Source organism: Notolabrus celidotus, chromosome 16, assembly GCF_009762535.1.
Source record: "Notolabrus celidotus isolate fNotCel1 chromosome 16, fNotCel1.pri, whole genome shotgun sequence".
NCBI lineage: Eukaryota > Metazoa > Chordata > Actinopteri > Labriformes > Labridae > Notolabrus > Notolabrus celidotus.
This window is the reverse complement of record NC_048287.1, coordinates 17034460-17058279: the sequence shown is the minus strand read 5'-3', so window position 1 is coordinate 17058279 and position 23820 is coordinate 17034460. Positions and strand designations below refer to the sequence as shown.

The 23820-nt window shown below is 42.5% G+C and overlaps 1 protein-coding gene and 1 long non-coding RNA gene across 2 annotated transcripts in view; one reads left to right on the top strand and one right to left on the bottom strand.

Moving 5' to 3' along the window:
• Nucleotides 1-23820, bottom strand: part of LOC117828271 — a 148086-nt gene that overhangs the window by 63487 nt on the left and 60779 nt on the right. The gene's annotated exons all lie outside the window — the stretch shown is intronic.
• runx1t1 (RUNX1 partner transcriptional co-repressor 1) overlaps nucleotides 5767-23820 on the top strand; it is a 65532-nt gene continuing 47478 nt past the window's right edge. Inside the window, exon 1 of the mRNA XM_034705310.1 lies at nucleotides 5767-6134. Coding sequence (XP_034561201.1) covers nucleotides 6107-6134 — 28 coding nt within the window. The 5' untranslated portion in view covers nucleotides 5767-6106. The remainder of the gene's footprint in view (nucleotides 6135-23820) is intronic.

The following is a 23820-nucleotide window of genomic DNA, read 5'->3' as shown; positions in this document are numbered from 1 at the left end:
GTAAGAGATGATTTCATTGATAGCCATAGACTACATGTCTTTCAATGTAGACTTCCACTGAGAGGAACATATTAGACTATTTAGACTTTTTTTTAAGTCAGAGCAATTCATTTACATTCTCCTGGAAGAAAAGCGAGGTTGTCAGTTTTCGCCCACTTAGTACTTCTCTTTTGCTACCAGCCAGACGGTGGGTTGAATTCCTTAATACCCCAGCGTGTGAGCACGATCCCTCTCCAGACACCATACCTGCATAAGATGCTGCACTGCAGCTGCTATCCCATCATGCAGCTCTGTCTCTATTCCTCCCTCCCACAATCCCTCAAAATCCATCTCTATCAAATCAAAGTGAGAGATTTTGTTTGAACGTTTGGTTTAATTTATTACTTTTCAGACTTGCTATGGGAGTTCAGGAATAATGCCTGCCAAATTTAAATATTTGAATATTTTGTAACAAGATTTAACTGTTTTTTATTTAGTTCAGTACATATGTGTGTTTCAATGGCAGGTAAAAAATCATATAAAAATCATAGCAGAAATATCTCAACTTAACCAACTCCAAATATTTCAAATGTTAAACTGGAGGACACAAGTTTTCTGAGACTTTTAATTTGGGCATTGTCACCAGCTAACCTTGGGAAAGCAATTCAATAAAGCCAAGTTTTCCCCATGACAGAATGACACCGCCTGCTTACACGATTACTACCGTAATATATTCATTCTTTTTTTGGATACAGAGCTATCAGATTCAGTTAATTAATCCATTTGTAATGCGCTTTTTCTCATGTCCTAAACCTTCAGACCAATATATGTATTTCTAACAAAATTCCAATATGGAGGACACCACTTCTGCCCATGCTATAAAAATAGAAGTCATTATATCTAAATACCAATAACCAAAAAGTTAAATTGTGACTAGGCCTGCTCCTTCAGATTCTACTGGTCTTTCACGTGTCGTTGCATGGTTATGACAATATCTCTTTAATTCAGACATAAGAAATTTGCTCAAATCCTGGGACTGAACAAGTACCGTTATTAAAATTATCAGGACCCGAGCACCAGTGCGAGGACCCCATTGAAACCCACGGAAATGTGTTTTCTTCTGTGTCCAAATGAATTGAATACTTAGGGTCCTAAACAAGCCCCAAAACTCACCAAACTTGGCACACAGATCAGGTTTAGTGAAAAATTTGAGTTTTTAATACAGGGCATGTGGTCCACAAATTTTGATGTCTCGCCATGAAACAGGAAGTTATTTTAACTCCTTTATACAACATTTGATCTGTTTGAAATTCCATATGCATAATCAAGATCCACTCCTGAACAAATCGTAATGCTGATTTTTTTAATTACAGCCATAGCGCCAGCCTATGTGAATACATACTACTAACTAGCATAATATGTCTGATCTACTCTATATTGCACAGTTTTGATGACAGTACCAGCCTCAACTCATCCAAACTTACATTCTGTTTGTAGCACCAGATATTGCAAACAAGGGGTATTAACTTCCATATACAGTCCTGAATTAGTTGTTATTTATAAGTTGTGACACATGATGCACAATACATGGGGGCGGCTGTGGCTCAGGGGGTTGAGTCGGTCTTCTCTCAATTGGGAGGTTGGCAGTTCAATCCCTGCTCCTGCAATCACATGCCAAAGTATCACTGGACACAGAACCCCAGAATGGGGGTGAATGTGTTTACTATAGCAGCCTCTACCATCAGTGTGTGGATGGAGCAGCCCTAATTACTATTTAACTTTTTGGTCATTGGTATTTAGATATAATGACTGCTATTTTTATAGTATGGGCAGAAGTGGCTAATAAAAATGCAAAAAAGGGTTTTGAGATGTTGTAGTACCATTGCAAAGAACAGGTTCTTTACTCACCTTTCAGAACCATTAAACTTCCACCTAAACGTATCCGAAAACTATCTGCTGACCACTAACCTTGCCTGCTATTCTTGCATCCTTCCTCTTGAAGGTGACGATGCATAAAGGTCTAAGGGACAGCACAGGCAGCAAACAAGGTGCAGCTCCGGGAACTCCTGGCTTTTTTTTCTTCGACTAAAAAACAAAACTCTGGGCCAACCAAGTATCTTTTTGTCAACTAACATTTGGTCATCTCTCAGAGGGCAGCCCCATTAAGATCAGACGGGTACAACTGAAAGTATGGTGTTATTTGAGGTCAGACAATGGGGCAAGTCCAACAAGCCTGAAGGAATCGAGCACACAGAAATGCCAGTTGAAAGCACATTAGTCATTCTGGTTGGAAATACTCAGTGAAGAGCTTGTATGTTAACTGCAAAGCTGATTCGTATACAGTTGCCTCTGTAACCAATATTGTTGGTGATGTTGATTGTTGACTGAAGGCCTGAGGCGCTTTTGATGTAAAGCCAGATAATAACAGAGGTTTGAATGGCACTTGTTTACTGTCAACTCCCAACTTATACTTGTCTACTACTGGCATTGTCCCCATCAATGTAATATGAGTGTGTGTGTGTGTGTGTGTGTGTGTGTGTGTGTGTGTGTGTGTGTGTGTGTGTGTGTGTGTGTGTGTGTGACTGTCACAGGTGGCCGCCCAGTAGGTGGGAAAATGCAGGAAGTCTGCTTGTCTGTGTCCACATGTATCAGACGCAGCATGTTTTTCCCTTTCAGAGGCGAGGTATCCTGTGTGTGTGCCCTAACATGTGTGTGTGTGTGTGTGTGTGTGTGTGTGTGTGTGTGTGTGTGTGTGTGTGTGTGTGTGTGTGTGTGTGTGTGTGTGTGTGTGTGTGTGTATATGTCGCCGATCACACTGGGCGGCTGACTTCCAGGAACCCCTGCAGCAAAAACAGGCACTGTGTGTTTCCTGCTCTCACGCACCGTTATCACAGGACGCACACACTCACACACATACACACACACACACATACAGATCATTGCCCTATTCTCTTTTCCCTTGCAGGTTTCCTCAACGCCTATCCTTGTGCCTCCGGCCGTCAAGATGTTTCACTGCGATTGTCATGAGAGAAGTTGCTCTCAGGGAACAAATAGGCGAGGAGTGACGGCATCCTCATAGGCCTGCTGCTTGTTTTTTGATGACCATGTTAGCTTACCTTTTTCAAGTCTGATTCAGACGAGTACTCACCATAACTTCCTATTGTCCCTCATTTCATATGAATGATGTCTAATTTTCTTCCCACCTCTTCTTCAATATTTCCTCCCTCCATTATCATCCCTCACCTTTCCCTACTGTATCAGTTCACACATCCTGCATAGCCTCAGCGCCTTTGTCACACATTGACAAAAGGACTCAGACTGGAAAATGGAAGTGGAGCACCGAGTCCTTGCTCTATGTGCTTGTGAAAGTGCCACAGACTATGTCTATCCATATTCCCCTTTGAGAACACAATGCAATTCACTCCACACAGGGAGAGATGGGGGGGAGTTTTTAGAGAGAGAGAGAGAGAGAGAGAGAGAGAGAGAGAGAGAGAGAGAGAGAGAGAGAGAGAGAGAGAGAGAGAGAGAGAGAGCGAGAGAGGAGGAGGACTGAGTAAATGAGAGAAATGCACAATGGCAGTGTTGCAAACAATTGCCATTAATGGCATCATCTTTTCCCCACAGAGATTGCATTGAGAGAACAATGAGCTCTATGCTGATGGTGTGCTAACAATCTGCCTAGTGTTTTACATATATGGTATAACAGAATAAAGCAGAAGATGTTACCCCATAAGGTGGATAAAGTAGATTAATGATAGAAAATGATTATTTTTTATGAAAAACTCTTTGAACAACTTGCAGCATTTTTAATATCTGATGTAAAAGATCATGAAATGCAGTTGATCGATGCTCCCATTAAATCTAACATCAGACAATCTTGAACTGAGTGTTCACAAACATTTACCGACTTTGTTCTGTTCATGAAACTGCACTCAAAGATTTTCTATAGGTTTATGTAACATAGATAAGAGGAAAGACGGTGATAGCTAAACCATCTTGGTTGAATATCTAGGTTCTAAAATATTGTGATTTTCCATAATCTGTTTATATAGATAAGTTGCTGAGCTGTACAAGGGATAGGAACCAAAAAATGCAGTCTGTCCTACTCCTTTTTGATAACATGTACTGTTAACTTGGTGCTCTATTTCATTTACATGGCCTATATATGATAAGATATAAACAATACATCAATATGCATGAAGGACATGTGCTTTAAAGATGAAAAGCTTTTGTCATTGTTCATCCATCACCATAAAGGTAACCATGTATTTAAGTCCAAGAAATATTTCCCTGAAAGGTCAATAAAGCATCATATTCTGAGATATCTTGTGCTATCATCTAAAATTGTATTGTATATCATCACATCATATTGTATCCGATCATATTGCATGCAATTCTATTGCATCAGAACATGCCATGTCATATCCTGTTGTATATGGTATCAAATCAGATTGATTAAACTCACATCTCATCCTATTGTTTCAAATGATTCCACATTATATATCATATTGTATCACATTGCATTAGATAGCAATGCATCATATCATATTGTATTGTATGGCATCATACTGAATCATATCGTAATTTGTTTTAGCCAAAAGACTGCAAAGTTAATGTATTGTAGAATTGACTAAAGTAGAATATTCTAATTTATGAGATGTTATAAACAGGCTTTGGTGCATAACATATTCACCCATGCAGTTCAAGAGGACCGGTTGGTATCAGCGAGTTGTAAACGTAGCTTCTGCTCTGAGCTTTCACTGGCTCTGCAGGCGAGATGACTTCCAGATGGTCCGGGGAAAGTGTTTGCCTTGGGTTACTGCAGGCCTGTGCCTTTTTCAGCTGAGGGAAAGATACAGTGCTCTTGTCTGTGAATGTGCTTATGTGTTTGTGTTTGTGTGTGTGTGTGTGTGTGTGTGTGTGTGTGTGTGTGTGTGTGTGTGTGTGTGTGTGTGTGTGTGTGTGTGTGTGTGTGTGTTTGTGTGTGTGTATATGTGTGTGAGTTCAGACAAGCATTGCAATCCTACTTTTTTTGCACTCTCACACCCACACACCCAACAGCAAACCAGCTCCTCAAGCACTCAGCTGGCTGGATCTTGTCCATGACACTACACTGCTGTCAATGCAAGAGGTTGTTGCAAAATGTAGCCCATGGTCTAATATGGGTCCATCAGGACACTTCAGGGGTCTCAAGCTAAAATAAATACATTAATTAACTGGCTTAATATGTGAATTAAGGGCTACCTTACTATGTTTTAATCTTTGCATGCAGCAACAAGAGTTAAAATGTGAGCTTGCATTTATCAGTCTGAATAATACATGTCTATATTTGATGGAGGATTTGATAAAAAAAATGTTGTCCAATCCCTCGATGGGATCCCTAACTGACTGATCTGTTTCGCCCTTGGGTGAAACACCTTGAGTATAATCTCCCCCTTAGCCCTTGACGTGAAAAACCTTCAGCACTCGCTAGCACTGTAGAAAACACTTCGACTTGACCTGACCCTGCTTTTTCCAACCTGTTTTAGGACACACAGATGCTGCCTGCTGCCCAGTCGCCGCCTCCTCCTCCTCTTCAGCAGCGCTCCAGTCACGCCCACCGCCACCTGGCTCTGCTGCGCACCGCCGACTGGAGGCAGAGCGCCGCTACTCCTCATCACCACACCAGCGGAGAAGCAGAAACCAAGGATCCCAATGACCGAGGGTGTACGGATGAATTTTTGTCATATTTGAAAAGAGATTTCTCCTCCTCAGACCAAATCGACGTTTTAAGGATTTTTGAATTAAGTGTGTAAAGACGGGCAGAGAATCAGACGAGTGCTCTGCGCTCTTCTGCATCCTCCCTCTCCATCATCTCTCCTCCTTTCCTTGCCCTGCTCCTTTACAAGACTCCTGGCTCTCCCATCCTGACTCTCCCCCACTGACTGATTAGCAGACAGGGAGCAGCCCCTCTTCCTCTTCTTTTGTCGGAGTTTGAATCACATTTTCAACCCTCTGGAAGTAGCGTCTGTTAAGCTGTCTGGACTCTGCAGGTTTCGTCTACCCGTTTCCAGCGGATCGTCGAGGGGACCTCGCGCGGAGTCACAAGGACTGGAAATTATTTAGCCCTCTCACATCAACGTGCCGCATGGTGGGAATTTCTGCCTCTTTTCAGTGTAAGTGGCCTCCCTCTCTCTTGCTATGGAGACTATGTTTTATGCATTTGCTGCATGTTGTGTGCACGGAGGGGAAGCAGGTAAATAGCAACTGAGCCAATGTAGAATTTATGATTTGTGCTTTGTTCCATATTTTTAACGTGAAGTGAAAACAAGATTTGTTGCCTTAGAGCGATAGATGTGGAAACATCTGAATAACAAATCCCCATACGCTTAGACACTATCTTGATTTTATTTGTATTTTAGGCTATATGTATTTTATTGTCTAAAATGTCCATGCGATGACAAATCTGTTGCAAGAGCGAACAATGAATGTCTGTGCGTAATAGTAACTGTTGAGGTAACATGCTATCCGAACGGGAGGTATAGACTGAGCCGTTAAAAGTAATTTTCTGTTTGACTATTTTTTCCGCCTGTAAAGGAACTGCAGCAAGATGCTCTGCAAATCCAAGCATTTCACAAATGACTCAGAAAGTGCAATATGAATAGTCTAACAATAGTCTAACAACGCAGGAAGAATCTCATTCTTAGGAAAAGTTATAAATTATTTTATATAAGGCAACAATGAAATACTGCTTCAGTTTGTTGAATATTGACACCAACTTACAGCTGTCTCTAACTCAATAAAGAAACGCGCAGGAGCTTTGACCCAGCATGGAGAGACGTTCTCGGGCAACAAGCCACTTAAGTTCTTTGACTCCTTTTCGATCTGTCAAAACCCCTCTCTCATCAGCTGATAATCCCCAGAATGCATGGTCAGTTGGTTTATTATTGTTTCAGTGTAGACAAGAATGTGCCACAGAGGGCTGAGAGCACGCGTTTTTTATATCAGAAATAACACCAGGTGGATTGACGGATAGTTGCACTGAATAAACAGATCATTCTTAACTTCCAAGACTTGTATACTCAGGAACTTTTTTAAGATTCTGGTGGAAGATAGTGTGCCTGTTTATGTTTGCAATTTTGGTTGAGACCTTTTTGGATATAGAGACTTTTTCATCCCTCTGGCTCTCCTCCTCCTCTTCTCTCCTTTTGTGACAGACTTTGCATTTTAGAGTTTGCATTTTAAAAACATCCTCCGGAGCTCAGTCACAACTGTCAAACGCATCTTCTCAAATCCATGTGAAGTTTCCATCTCCTCCCGTTGCGACTTTGTCATGGTCACACAATCGAGATGGGGAATAAATAGAAAAGTAAATCTTTTTAAAGGGGGTTTTGTGAGGTTAAAATTAAAGGGCTTGTGCTATATATTGCACCAGTGGGAGTGTGTTACCCCGACAGAGGAGCAGAGCAGACAGACATGTGGGTTAGGGAGCAGGGAGGGAGACTGCCGGGGCACAACCTGCTGTCCATACCCGATGTTTCTCACGGCTTGGATTATAGAGGGAGGAAAATATCTTCTGAAGACCTGCGGGGCTTTTGGGCAATTTTTACGCATGCCGAATGGTTGCATGCAAAGCTTTGAAGGCATCCAAGGGAGTGATTGTAGACTTTTTTTTTCAGTAGTGACCTTTATATGTAGTCAAAGACTGAATACAATAATTGTTTATGGGCAATTTGCATTGACTGAATCTATTTGTATTAACCGGAAAACATGAGTGGAAGTATTTTAAATATAGACAACGTTATGTCTTTTTCATGAAAAAGCCAGAACATACCTGGTAATTCAGTCAATATAGTTGAGTTTCAATATTTCATTTTATTTATTTCATTATCAGGAAATAATATATATTTACATCAGTCATTCTGTTTCGATTGGGTAGCCAGGCTGTCATTTATTTAGTCATCTATAGTTTATTTTCCCATTCTCAAACCACTAGGATTCTATTAAAGCAGTGACTTGACTGAATAGACCATTACTTGGAGTGTGTGTGTTTACAGAGATAAAGAGAGAGAGAGAGAGAGAGAGAGAGAGAGAGAGAGAGAGAGAGAGAGAGAGAGAGAGAGAGAGAGAGAGAGAGAGAGGAGTAAATGAAAGGTAAACAAAGCTGGTGAAGGGAGGTAGAGTAAATGGTAAGTGCTGTTTGCAGGTTCTCTGTTTCTGTGTGTGTGGTCATTCAGACATGCATGTGTACATCCGTGCACGCTGTATAAACAGAACTGTATGAACGTTAGCCGCTAACTCTCTGCAGTCTAGGTGCTGCAGCATCAGCTAGCGCTTCCAGGGTCCATCTGCCCAGCCGCCAGCCTGCCTCACACCTGTTCTCCCTTCCTCCCCCCTCCCCCAGCTCCCAGGCTATAGGGTCAAATGCATCAGACCGCTGCTCACAGACACGGAAGTGGCCTTGCAAAAATGATGGCAACCATTTTATTTTTGCCTTCACACACACTCACAAACAGGTGCAGATACACACACAAACACTGACATAGCTTTGGTTGGCAGGTTAAAAAAGAGATTCTGAAAGATAGAGTGTGTCATCATTTGCATAGTGACACAATGTGGTGTGCAGATGACACACACACAAACACTTTTACTGATTATTTTTCATTTTCTGTTGTGGCCGTGCTTTTTGATGCTCACCACAGATAATAGCTTTCTAGTGGTTTATATTGCATCCAAATACAGCTTTTAGATCACATCCTCAAACAATGAATTACTATTATTTCAGAGGGGAAAAAACACTGATACATCCCCCTCTAGTAATGTTTAGGCTTTAGCGTTGTGATGTAATTACAAAGCACCTCTTTTAAGTATGACACACAGACGTTTGGATGCAGTCCATGTTTGCTGTACAGTGGATAAGTGATGATGACTCAACAGAGTTAATACACTGCCTCCATCATGAAATCCCTCTGTGTATTTCTGGATCAGCTGTAAGGCTCTCTTTCATGGATAGGCACTGAAACAATTATTCTCAAAGCAGCAAGGTAAAGGCTTGAAAATGTGAGATGCAAAGGTAGAATTGTATTGAGCAATGCCAAGAAGTGTAATTGACAGTAAGGCAGTATGCAGTAAGCTTGCAATTTTTGATGGAGTTATACCTCTCCACACCTGTGTAATGAATGGCACCTGGGGTGTCCACTCATATTTTAAGGGGGGCTATGCCACACTTGGCCATCCTTATGGACACACCTAAGTTTCCTTACATCTGTTGCCAAATCTTTGCTGGTTGGTGGATTTATGTTAGGTCTCAGTGAAAGATAGATACTTTTTCTTTTGATTTGGCACTGTATAAATGAAAGTAGACTGGTTGATTGATTGATTCAAGAGTTAGATTGTATTGTTTGCTGTGTAATTCTGTTCATGGAATAAGTATTGGTTGTGCAGTTGCATAAGGAGATGCAACAAGATATGTTCATCTGGTAGGTCAAAGAAAAAGCAAGAAAATCCTGATAAATGTAATACTCTCCTAAACTTGTTTCAAACACAATCATAAGCACTTTTTGTTGCATAAATGTGTACGAAGACAGGAATGCCTTTTTTTTTTCTTTTAAATAGGTACAGGTTGCATCTGAAGTCATGCATTCAAGGAGGGTAAATGACAGCAGTGGAATTGGATACTAAAACCACTGATCCGTGCACTCCTTCAAGATGTATAGATCTGTTCTGATTATTCAGTGCTGTCTCTTACCAAGTCCCAGAGTGAATTATAGATGGATCAGTGTGTGTGTGTGTGTGTGTGTGTGTGTGTGTGTGTGTGTGTGTGTGTGTGTGTGTGTGTGTGTGTTGGTGTGTGTGTTGGTGTGTGCGCCTTTATACACACATTCCCTTGTAGATCGATAGGCCCATTGATGGTTATCAGCGAGAGGGCAGTTCTCTTCACTGCTTATTGAATTTCATCACCCATGAAAGAGCAGCAGAGGTATAAAAGGACTTGCACGTATATGTGTAAGTGTGCAAGGTTGCTGTATATGCATGTGTGTGTGCACTCTCTCAGCAAGAGATCTTTGTTTTATTGTAGCAGTGAGCTGGCCTTTACAGGGGCTTATTTAATGTCAAAGTCAACATTGAGCACTACAAACTGATTTTATTGGCCCTGTTCGTGTTTTTACTCCAGATAACATGAGACTTATAAGGGTGAGAGAAGAACAGGCCAACAGGGCACAGTCTGACAATTTATCAGGTTTCATGGACGCTGTTAATTCTTCATAGGTTTTTATATATTGGAGTCTTTTAGGAAACATCCTGAGCATTAAGAAATCATCTTTATGATAGATCTGCTCTGCAATGAAACTAAATCCAACTTCCTTTCTTCACCTCTGCAGAAGCAATAACATACAGATAGCTGTGTTAGCTGTGTCATTAGCGACACACAGCTGGGAAATGTAGTTTCCTGTAGTTTTCTTGGTTGTTTAGGAAGATGGCTAACTTTACCTACATCACAGTTCAGGGTCTCACAGATAGACACACACAGACATTGCATGCACACACTGCTCTCTTAGTTCGCTCTGTATATAGGCTAGGATTGAGTTGCTAATTAACTTCACTTTCTCCAACTATATTGCACACAAGCAGGCTGCCACACAGACACATACACAAAAACACACACATGCAGAATCTCTCTCTCTTAGGCTGCCTCTCATGATGTCTTTCCCCTCTCTGTCTCGCTCTCTCTCTCTCCCACTGTTTATTTTCCTGCCTCCATCTGGAGTCGGCTGATATTGTAATCGCCCTAATGCACATTGCCTTCCCCTCACACACACACAGACTCACACACACACACACACAATGTGCCATCCTGACAAGCCCCTTTTCTTATTCCAAAAGATAAGCCTCTGGATGTGATTCTGTGACTGTGACTGTGTGTGTGTGTGTGTGTGTGTGTGTGTGTGTGTGTGTGTGTGTGTGTGTGTGTGTGTGTGTGTGTGTGTGAGAGAGAGAGAGAGCCTGAGTGTGAGTGAGTGCACATGCAGGTGTCTATGCACTGTGTCTGATGAACACAAAAGGACACACAAGAGTGTGTTTCTCCTTGCACTCTGCCAAAGGTAACAATATTGAATAGGCACTTCTTAGTGATGTGGCACAGCGATAGTGTGGCAGAGTGAAGATGTTACCCGTTATCGCACAGCTCCTCGATATTCACCTGTCACCTCATTTACATTTTAAAATTAGAGAAGGGGAAAGGAATCTAGAGGAAGTGTTTGTGGGATTGTATATGTATGTTTAAATTTGGAGGACTGTATGTAAAGGAAGTGTGCGATTTCTGCTCTGCTGTCTCTAATGGCTTTTGTTTGGTGATTCCGGAGAGGTTTTGGATGTTGCGCACACACGTCTCACACAGATGCCAAGGGCTCACAGACATGTTTGATTGATGGAGAGTATGAGCTGTGAAACTGTGTGATTAGGAGCCTTTTTTTTTAGCTCACCAGTTCATGAGAGGACGATTGTTAGGGAATAGACCTGCTTGCTTTGCAACCAGTCCATAAAACCTGACCATAAAAGTCGTTTTTTATTTTGTCCTTGTGTGTGTGTGTGTGTGTGTGTGTGTGTGTGTGTGTGTGTGTGTGTGTGTGTGTGTGTGTGTGTGTGTGTGTGTGTGTGTGCTTAAAGAGAGAGAGAGAGAGAAAGAGAGAGCGAGGTGGAGGGGTGGGCGCAGACAGACAGCTCTTTAAAGCAAACAAACAGGCAGGCAGAAAATCAGACAAATTGACAAAGAAAGAGACAAAGAATGAGGAAATGGGTGAGAAAAAGAGGAGAGGAGAAGGGAGCGGGAGTGGTGGGGGGTGGTCTCACCTCAGCGCTGTCACGCTTTGGCGCTTTTAATCACCTCCACTGAGGTTGCTTCCTCCATAAAAATTCAACATTGTTAACGTTGATCTGCATGAACATGTGAAAATAATTTTCTTTTAACCCCTTTTTTTTTTAAACAGACATAATTTACGATCACTATCCGAGCTTATCAGCCCGCATAGCCCCCCTATTTTTGATTTACAGCTCGGTTCTCTCTCATTAATTTTGATGTATGGATTTGGATGGTACACTTTATGAAAAGGGCAGCGGCAGGAGTGGAGCCCTGGCTCGCCTGGTAAAAAAGAAGTGTAATTAAGATCAGCAGACAGGGAGAGAGCAGAAGAGGAGAGAGGCGCGGATCAATAGATGCAGACAGTGGACCCTCTGTTTTTTTCCCTCCGAGTATTGACGTGTTCAGTCAATTACAGCCAGAGAAGAAGAAGTAGAGGAGGAGAAGGAGGGACGGGAATGGAGGATGTGAGTCCAAATGTGCGTGTGTTGAGATATAAGATGTGTGTGTTCACTTATTGTCCATGTCTGCACTCGTGTGTCAGAATATGAGTACATGTATTCAAAGCTGCAAACAGACATCTGCCTTTAAGATGTACAGTAGTTTTAACACTTCCACTTGATCTAGGCCTTTTATCTTCCATCAGCAGACACAAGTAACTCATTGTTTCCTCTCTTTGCTGCTTAAAATCACACCACTGCAGCCAAATAATGAGACTCTTTTCTTTTGTGCTTGAATTTGACTTGCATGATGGGTATTGTAGAACAAGAGGGCTTCCAGCTGTTGTCAGTTAGTGTCACAGACAAACAAGGAGACGGGACAATGGGACGACTGTCGCTCGCGCCGTCCGATTGTCTTGTTGTCAAACCGACAGCAGGTGCCTTGGATGATAAACGCAGTGTCAATTATTTCGAGGAAGGGCCATTTTGGAAAATTGGTGCAAAGAGAAAGAGGGACAGAGGCCGGGGAGACGGTAGGGGGTTACGTTAAAGAAATGAAAGGAGGTGGTCCATTTTCCCAAAATGGGGCCAAGTAAAAGCCTCATTTTGTTTAACTTCTACAGCATCTTGTCCGCAGTGTTTCCCTCCCCCTCCCGCCTTCAATAGTCTGAATTGTCGCTAGCCACCCTGCTAAGTGTTTGTATGCTCACAGTCGATACAGTCTTTGCTGGGAACAAAATTAGGGTCCATTTTATCTTGTGGAAAATGATATTTGATGACATGTCCGTCCCCCCCCACAAAAAAAAGAAATGTGTTTAGAATAACCACAGTCGGTGGGGATTTTTTCTTCCAGGGGATAAAATAAGTCTTGGTTTTCTTGCAGAAAATGGTGGTTAAGTTTGAGGAAGGAATGGGGGTTGTAGATGTGAGGCTTTGTATTGAAGAAAAGAAGGAAATTTGAAGAGCTGTCTATCATCAGATGTGTGTGTAAGAGATAAAAAGCCCAATAGAAAAAGACGGACTGCAGTATAGAGATTAGAGAGATCTGTACCTGTTTATGTCTGTGGGTAGATCTATCTATCTTTTATGATATATTTATATGTCTGTCCCCCTCTGTACAATCATGCTCTATACATTCATGACCCCAGCTGCTCTTATGGATTTGCGATTGACAGCCCTTTCATCAAAGCATCTGTTCGTCCCCTCTGTCGTACTCTCACCATATGGACATGTCATCCTCAGCTGCGCGTTTCATAGCAGCGTAGATTATGTGTCTCCATGGTAACCAAACTCCTCTTTTAGTAATATGATGCGAATTATGTTTTTTTTATTTGGTTCCACATGTGAGGGAAGTGTACTCACACTTGTGTCTGTATTGCGGTGCACCTTGACATTTACAGTGTTTCATATCGAGATAGTCGGCGTGATAACAGTCTTTGAAGTTTAACAGCTCCTATGCGTTTGTCTTCCCCACATGATAAAGCCTTTTGTGGAAGAATCTGACTCTTTCCAGGACTTAAACAGCTCCAGATTGTGGCGAAACTCTTCAGCCCTGTAACACAGAGAGTAGGTGCGGAGCAGAGGAGGGCGAGGGGCTCTCACGGTGCAATAAAAAATCCAAGAGAAGGTATAAATCCATCTCCCCTTGTAAGGTCTGAAATTTTTTTGCAGATGTTTCAAGATGTTTGGCTCCGAGTGGCGGTAATTTCTTTCCCATCTGTCTTCTCTTCTCCCTCTATGTCTCTTTATCAACATCTGGTTTTCACCGCGGCAGGGAAACAAGTATCCTTTATAAGCCAAGGGTTCCCAGTTCTCCCTCTGCTTGTGCTATTAACTTAGCCTCAACTACTGCTCTCTCTGTGCTCACACATACCCACATATGCTAACCATTAGACAGTCATACCATTCAGAAAATGTAATAACTTTCAGTTAGAGGGGGAGATAAAGTATTTGGGCTTTTTTGTTCCCTCTTCACTTTTTCCATAACTGCAAAGAATCTGGGGTTCTGGTTTTTATGCGTCCCCTGTGAGGGGACAAATTACTGCTCAGTTGTTAGTTTGGGGATGCTTTAGTGAGAGGAAAGCCCCTTCCTCTTAAGCATTTCAGTAGGACCCTTGGGTGTCTGTCTGCACCTCTGCTACCCATTTACAAGTGAAGAGCATAAAGCTGCTGCTCAGGTCGATAGAATCAGACACGCATCACATCAATCCACTTGTAGACGGAGGACATGTCCGCGTCAGAGAAAACACACTCAAACATTTGCAGCACATTTTAGCCACGCAGTTAAACTAAGATCTTAATTTGCTATTTCCTCTTTGTCGATATTAAATTGTCCTCATAATAATTCCCAGCTGTGCAGTGATCGCGTATTGTGGCGCAGCTGTAACTTTATGTTTACGAATTAAACCATGTCACAAAACAGAGCTGAACTACACACAGTACAAACACACTCAGGTATGAGAACACAAATTGTTCTCTAACAGGCTCACGGATAGTCAGGAGTTGAATTTGCACCATATGGCAGGGTTGTCAATCTCAAATGAAAGGCATGCAGAGCCTTCAGTGTGACATGTAAGGTTGTGTAAACTGTTCCTGATGTGTGTTTGAGAAGTTTGAAAAGATGTTTTAAGGGTATTTTAGCATGTCAAATTAACACATGTAAGCACACAGTTTCCTTCCCCTGTTAGCACAATTTTTTGTCATTTAGCTTCTGAACAGAAGCATGCTGAGCTCATTGTTACTGCCAATTATGCTCCTTTAAATCTGTGTTGTTACTTTCTTTAACACAACATAGTCTCATAGAGGTTTGTGAAATGAACAATAACAGTAAAAATGCAGCGTCAAATACACATCGAGAACACAGCATGCACTTTTTTTCCCCATTTCATCAGAGTGAAAGGTTTTCAGAAACATTCACCTTAAGAAAACATGTTTAAATACTAAAGTGAGACCTGGTTAGTGTGAGAATGAGGTATTAATCGTTGTGTTCTTTGAGACAAACCTGCAGCCCTATAGTTACACAACACACTCAGTCCCTCTGTTTGAACGTAACAAGTCTTTTCTGTTGCCATTTAGCCCAAGGCTGCAAGACACGATCACACAAACACATGTACCCACACGCGACAGACGGCCCCCTCTGCCAAACACAACAATGCATTAGCTGCGCACTGCCTGGGGCTTTTGCCTGATAGGATAATAAGACCAAGACACCAGCTGATGGAGGATGCAGGACACACTCTGTGCGCGCATCCTGATCCCTTGTTTGTTTACTACTACCATAAAAAAAGGATTACATTTGTTTAATATCTACTGTGTGTTTTTAATAATTTAGAGTAACTCTTTACTATAGTATCACCTGCTGTCTGTTTTGATTGAACATCTCTAAATTTAGGACATACATATTAAACAATCCCATTCATTTGTTTTTGATTTAATACGAAAGAAGGGGACATTCATTTTGTGTGTACAAGAATGAATGTAACTCGCAATGGCAAAAGTGTTTTGAGCTGCTGATTTGGGGTTGTCTTTTTTTCTGTTACAGTTGTGTTTTGTAGTTCTGTGTTTGTTTACTGGGGCTAAATGGTTGTACAAGCACTTATACCTAAATGGCGGGGGATGTCTTCATAGGGTGTTGATTTTAGTGTATAAGAATGTGATTACGAAAGGGAAAGTACAGATTTGGGCAGGAGACTTTATTTATTGAATAAAGTTTCAAGAAATTAGTTAAGTCTTATAGCTTGAATGTGCCATGTTTTGACAACAGGGGTGTGTCCAGACTTTTTGGCTGGGGTGGCCCAACTGAGGCCTTTAATTATGTAGGGAGTATTTGTGCATATGCACACATATAAAAAGCATCTATTTACCATTTATGTCATCAGTAATCACATCTATTTCAACTAAAACATTTAAGTAACTTGCAGATGTTATACCACTGTGTATGGATTTTTCTTCTGTTAAGAATAACTCTACAGAGTGGCAATATATAAATCCTCTCAGCTCAAATCTTTAAGGATTCACAAAGAAATCAAAGTCAAAAGAGCTAAAAACACACTTGTCTTATGAAAAACATGTATGATGTTTCTTCTGTAATTAAAAGTAAAGACAAAAGAAAATGTGCTACACTTTCATGCAAAGAAAGCTACTGGCAGCCTTTTGCAAAGCAGTCCAAAAAGTTGATTTAAACACAGGTCCCACCTCTTACAAGACACATAGCCAATCATGCTTAAGGAGTTTAGGTTGGCACCTGAGGTGGCCAATTTTAAGGAGGGCCCATGCCACCCCAGGTCATCCCTCTGGAACCACCCCTGTTTGACATAATTATTTTGGACTTAATATGTGAATCAATGGAGGACACATGCTGTCAGATTTCTGCACTCAGTTAGTCCACAGAGAGCAGTCCAAAAATGGGATTCTTGTGTTTTGGAACAAAAGCCAGGTTATTAAGCATGAGTCAGTGAGGTTCTGTGTGTTCATGGCTCTGATGTAAGCCTGTTTATCTGTGCCAGTTAGAAAGAACATGACCCTGAAAATGGAGAAAGTGGCAAACGGAGACAAAAGCAAGTGGGACACATTTGCGAGCGTATAGAAACCACTGGAGACCGACGCCAGAAGCCACAGAGTTGAACAACAGAGAGAGAGATGGAGGCAGTGACAGAAGGGAGGAAGAGAGAGGGAAAGAAATACCCAGAACAAGATGTTAAACAACATTTATGAGTTTCCAAATTACTAAGTGCAGATACAGGCTCGATGTGTTTCTGAGATTCTCTGTCTTTCTTTCAGACAGCCGCTAACGCTAAACTGCTGCTTTTCCTGGAGGCATTTCAGCATTTGAGGAGAAATAACATGAAATCAAGTCAGCCTATATTTAACTAGTCCATGTCTGGAGTTCACACAACAAGCCTTCACCACAGCTACAGCAAGCCACAGTCTACACTTTATATATAGCTGCTCTACTGTAATAGAAAATTATAGTGAAACTGGGGATTAAGAGGTTGGGAAAATGCTGTGTTCATGGTATGTGGAGGGAAGCTTGTTAAATGTGACACAGCCCGCAGCTAAAGGAACTTCTTGCTTTCTAAAATGATTGCCAGAGTGAGGCCGCAATATTTCACGAAGATGGATCGAGGAGCTTGCAGAGGCTTTTTTTTTCAAGACAAAATAGCTCCTGCATGCGTGAGGGGAGCAATTTTAGATGTATTGCTTCTTCTCATTTGAGATATGGGAGTGTTTTCATTTATTCACGGCCTGAAAATTAAATCAGAAGTTGCTTTACGGAAGGAAAATCTGTGTTTTTAAAAATTTGCCTGGCTGTATATATCCACGTATATGTTAGTAATACAGAGCGGAAATAGTTCTTCATAAATGACAGCAGGAGACGTGATACAAATTTTAAGCTCTGTAGGCCACATAGATATATTTACATACACACATTTAAACACACACTCTCCCTTGATTCTCAGAAAAGCATCAATCCTGACACGTCTGAGTGGTTTTGATTAAGGAAAGGTCGTGTCTTAGAGCAGCAGTAATGGGGCTCTTGTGCACGCGGAAGAGGCAGAAACACTGTGTTTTATTTTACCAGCTAGACACAAGGTCAATCTGGTTCAGGGCAAAATGAAAGAGATGAAGAAAACACAAAAGTGTCAGATAAAAAGAGACTCAAATTCAGATCAATTCAAGTACTTCTTGATGCTATTAACAATAAGGTTTTTTTTTTCTCTGTGGTCTTTTCTTGCACAAAAAGTGATCCCAGTCTTTGTCAGCTAATCACCTTTCTGCCTTGTTCCTTTCTGCTGTCTGCCATTGTTGCCTTTTTTCCCAGCAAAAAGAGCACAGTAGCACCCTTGTATCTCTGCATATGTGTGCACATATGTGTGTGCATGTGTTCTTTGACAGCTGGGAGAGCATATCTGCTCCACTTGTTGTCATGGAAACAGTAGGCACAGTGTGAGTTTGTGTGTGTGTGCATGTGTGTCTCACTGAAGACCCCTGATATGAAGCAGGTAGTAGGTCCAGGGCCACATTTAGCCCTCTTTTAGCAATGATGTGTGTTCTTCCACTTTTTAATATTAGTCACAAGCAACAGCTCAGACACCACCGTTTGATTCAATGTTCACTGCCCTGGGGAGTGTGTGAAGACGCCAGATAGGATTGTGCACTTAGCCAGGGCAGGAGCCAGGACAGTGGGGTCAGGCCAAGAGCGGTCAGTCCCAAAACCTTTCCCACCCCTCTTCCTTCTCTGTCAACTAAACTCCACCCGCCTTGCATCCCAGGATTGCTGTTCCAACTTTAATTACCTAAAGAGAAGCGAAAACATCCTGGCTTCAGAGATGGAGAACTCCTGACTCATTATGTCGTATCTGAGCTATGCATTTCTCTGTCACACACACAAACACTGTCCCCCACACACACATCCTGACCCTGACCAGCCAACCATCCCCACCCTTCTCCTCTCCTTTGCTCCCTTGGTTCCCATCCTCCCCCTCCCCCTCCTCCCAGATCTCCTTCTGGTTCCCTTTCTGGTTCCTGACCAGCGGGGCTATCTCTGGATGGCCGGCGGTTCCTCTCATTCTGCCGGCCCATTGTGTGGGGAGCTGGGATGGGCCCTTGGCCCCGGGGGCCGGGAGGGGAGCCAGGAATGGTCTGGTTCCTGTTGCTGTGCTAGTTAGAGGAACTGTGGCACCGTTTCCATTAGTGCATCCTCACCGCTGTGAAACTGATTTCAAGGCTATTTTTGTGGAAACAGCTCCATCCATGTGAGTTGTTACCCTCATTTCTAAAGCGCTGCAGTCTTATTAAAGAGATTTGAATAGTTTGATTGGATGCCTTGGGTGTTGAAGTAACGCAATAAAACGTTTTTTTTCCGCAGCTGTTTGAGGACAAATCTGTTTTTCACATGAAGCTAAAAAATTAATGGCTTTCTTCTGAGTCAGGAGGAGAAACAGGCAGTGAATACTGACAGACTAAGAGGCAGACACTCTTACACAGAGTCTGGCAGAGACAGAATTTTTAAATGACATTGATTTAACAGTAATGTGCCCACATGTAACTTTTTCAGAAATTCAAGGCATCAGTGGGCAGTCTGAAAGTGACCCTTGTCATTTACACTAACTAATTTGAACAGTGATATTCTTTTAGGATCATTTGGTACCTTATAGCCCAGAATGACTGTATCAGCAGCCAAGCAGGATTTCCAAAGAAGACAAAGCTTCTTAAAGTACTTTTCTTCTCCTCACTCAACAACAACTTGAAGCAGAGCATGCCTACTCCTTATTTTCTTCCGTAAGCTGCCAATCTGATAGAAACATGCAATTTCAAACAAATATGCCTTTTCTAAACGTCTGCTTAGAGTGACCTTTTGTTTTGTAGGAACACACAAAACTCTTTAAAAACTTCCCATGAGCTCAGTCCACCTCGAGTGTTTCTCTCTTTCAGACTCCCCACTCACGGCGGCGATTTGCATGAAGGGCTACACTAGCTAGTGCACTCGGTTAATTACGACCGCCAGGCCGGGCTGTCAGAGTGATTCACTATGAGAGAGAGAGGGGGGGATAAAGAGAGAGAGTGAGAGTTGGCAGGTGTGCAGATGCATCGTTAGCGCCACCCAGTGATGCAGAGAGAAGAGAATACCTATAAAAAGACCTGAAGGGGAGTTTATTCTGACAAACGTTCATTCTGTCTGCATTGCTGCACATTTCTCTGCCCACCTTTCCCCCTCTTTTTTCCCCTCAGCTTCCTCCATCTATCCCACTCAAATGCCTCTTCCTCCTGCTTGCCTCTCTTCTCACCATCTCCTATCTCATCCCTCAATCTTTCAACACCTCGGTACTCCCCTTCTCTCTCCAGCTTGTTCTGTATTTTCCCTCCTGTCGCCACTTCTCTTGCCGGTGTCAGTTGTGCTGTCTCTCGTCCTACTGTTGCAACGAATCAAGCAGCCCATTCATCTGGTGTCATCTGTGTTACAGAGAACTGGAAATGTGCACTCCCTCCTCTGTTCTTCTCTCTTCTCTTCTGTCTCCAGTGACAGCCACTTCTTGAATTGACCATTTCCTTGCAGATCAGATCGGAAGTGGGCCAAGTAGGAAAGATTTACAGGTTGAGGTTGCCCAGGCTTAGAAAGAAGAAATGGGGTGGTTTTGATACTTTTAAGTTTATTTGCTTTACGTACTTGAGGCACAGCGGGGAGTGCATTCAAATAATCGTTCTCCAGACTGATGTACATAAAGGTTCAGTGGATATATTAGAGATTTTACAATTTCCAGTCTGGAAATGGAGCATCTGTGCACAAAGAAATCACATCATGTGTAAGTAATCGGCAGCTATTTTATGCCTTCAGGTGAGAAAACAGAAACGGTTTCTGCATTCCCATTAACAACCTCGACAGCAGTTAAGTGACTGGTTTGGTTGCAAGGAGCTGAGATTGGAAGAATTTAGCAAACCATCCACCCACTCACACACACATGCACACACACATTTAACACATGCAGGCACCCAAAGCAAAAAGAAAGTCATTTGTTCTACCTCATTAGCATGTATTGTGGCGAGCGGGCGTAACATACTGAAAGGTGAAATGGGTCCGCCATGAATAGCGCACCAGTCGGCAGAGGAGGAGGAGGAGGAGGAGGAGGAGGAGGAGAGAGAGAGAGAGACGGGTGAGGGAAGGGGGGAAAGAGAGTGCCCAGATGGCTGGGGACCAGCCACACACACAGGGAGTCTCTCTCTCTCTCCCTCTCTTTCTCTCTCGCTCGCTTTTTCTTTACTCCGCTGATTGCACCGTTTCGACTACACTCGCTCTTGCTTGCTCTCCTTCTGTTTTTTTCTCACTTCCATCAACACACAAAGGCATAGCAAACGAGTAGCCTCCCTTCCTCCAGAGTTGTTGTTCACATGAAGCCATTGTACACACACACACACACACACACACAGACAAACACACACACACACAGATAGATATAGATATATGGTCTCAGCAATGTGTTAGCAGGAGTCAGAGTGTGGTTCAGTACTGCTTATTGCACTTCTATAACAAATGGCCTCCCCCTCTCCCTCCTTTATCTCTCTGTCACCTACCTCCACCTTACTCTCCCTTCATCCTTCTATTCTCCACCTTTTCCTTGTATCTCCTGTAAAACCCTGCTTTCCTCGTCTCCTCTTTTCTTCTTTAAATCACACGTTCACCAAAGTGACACATGCTTCTTGAAATACCCCTAATTAATGACTTACACACACTTGACTGTAGTTTGTCCACAGCAAAGTCAGACATATTTTGGACACGTTTCACACAGCCTCCATCCTCAGTCTGATGACTGGGGTACAACTATGTTTGATATGCAGTATTGAGACTGTGTTTCTGGCGAGTTACATCAGATTGCACTAAAGCTGAGGCCATCTCTGCTCCATCCTTTGACTGCGAAAGAGGCGAGAGAGGAAGAGTGTTGACGTTTGCCCTGATGTTCCCTTTCCTCGTTTCTCAGTATTGTGTAGCGCTGCCAGAATTTCTGCTCATTTATCTTCCCATCTGTGTGTGTGTGTGTGTGTGTGTGTGTGTGTGTGTGTGTGTGTGTGTGCGTTTCAGTCTGCCAGCCTGTCATTGACTCTCTCTTTTTCTCTCATCCCTCTTCTCTTGATTCTGTCTCCCCATCCCTCCCTCTCGTCTCAGTCTCTCCTCCACATTTTTGCCCTTTTTTTCCTGTTTGTGTGTTTCTCTGACTCTGTCGTTCCTGTGTGTCTGGTAGAGAATCACTAATGGTGTCCACTGGGGTGTATACTGTGTTTTTAGACGCCACACAAGCAGGGGCAAAAATAGCAGGAAAGCAAACAGAAGGAAGGAGGCAGACATGTCTGGACATGTCGTGATGTAGAGCATCACTGCATCACTCCGAACACAAACCTGCATTTATATCCTTTTGCAGCCACTTTTTCTCACACACATCTCTGCGCTATCAAAGAGGAGCAAGATCCTGTCTCATGGGACTTCAGTGTGTGTGTATGAATGTGTGTGTGTGCCTCACACTCTATCACCCCCACTATTCAAGTCCACCTCATTGACTCATCATTGAGTGGGCCCTCCAAAGCTCCATTGAGTTTATCAAGTCTTCCACAAAAAAGTCACTCCCATTCTTTCTTACTGAAGCCACTTACCCCCTCTCCCTTTACACACACACACACACATTTTCTGACACACACATAGGAGGGCTCCGTCCTGCACAAAACACCCTCCGTGCTCCATTGAAATCCCCTTAGCAAAGCGTTTTCTCCTCATCAGCATTGTGCGACTATTCAGTTTGTTAATGCGCCTGTATAGAGAAAGCCTTTTATTTGCCTGTTTTGAATTTAAGCACATATATTAACCCACATATTGAGGATGACTCTTTAATAGCCTGAAAAGGAGTAGAAGGCAGGAGGAGTGAGGGAGGGTGGGTGTTAGGAGGCAAGAGAGGAGACTAGAAGACGGGGGAGCTGTGTTAGTGATCCAACTTGCAAGCTTTCCATGCAGCTTCTTGAAGAGTGGTTTAATACCTGAGTAAAGCGAGCCCCTGATGCTCATTCATAGACACACACACACAGAGAGAGAGAGTCATTTAACACAGCACGACTTATATCCCATACAATTGTAAATGTGGTGTTTGTGTTTTTAACAAAAGTGTTGAAACAGCTGGGAATGCTGTTATAACAAACTGGTGAAATTATAGGTAGGCCATTACAAATGTACACCAATGCAAACAATCTGCACTATTTTTAGCGATTTTTTGCCGAGCTTTTGTTGCTGTCAGTTAGATTATGTATTTTTTTTGGCAGTTAAGAAGTTGTTTGGTTGCTGACGTCGGCTGCTGTTATGACATGTTTTTTTGTTGCGGATAAGATGGTACAAGTGGGACTGATTCCAGGCAATCTGGGACAGAGAAGTGAGGACAAATTACTTGAAAGGAAGCCCTGAAATCCAGAAAAACAGCTCTTCCACGGATGTGAAATACTTTTATTGGTTCCGTGGGCCAAAAAATCCTTATCTGGTAAAAATGTTTCCACCTTTCTGATTGATCATGTAGCTCTTTTGGCTAGTACAGGCTAGCAGGACAGGCTTCCTGGCACCAGTGTAGAACTAAATCAATACCTGATCTCTGATTACATTAACTGGAAAGTAGAATATGAAGTTAAGCTCCAAATTGCTGTTTATTGAGCAAACTTGATCCATTGTATCAATGTCTGCCTATAATAGGAAATATGAGCTTAAAAAGAGAGAGTACATGAAGGTGAATGTGAGTACTTATCAGGGCCATGAGTCTTAAGAGGGGGTTGTAGAGCTTTGCTGATGTTTTTCAGCGCACACACCCAAAGACACATTTTTACCGTCATCTGTCTCTATCTTGTCTCTTTCTCCATCTTATTGTGTTTCTTTATCCCCCTCTCTCTCTCCTCCATTACTGGCATTTTAAGCAGTCCACTAGGGAGCATGAGGCTCGCTGGCTCGCAGTAATGTTTAGATGTTTTGTCTCTCATCCTCGCTGTTGTTGGCACCCACACGCACACAAACACACGCAGAAAGAGAGGTAAATGCAGTTAAAAAGG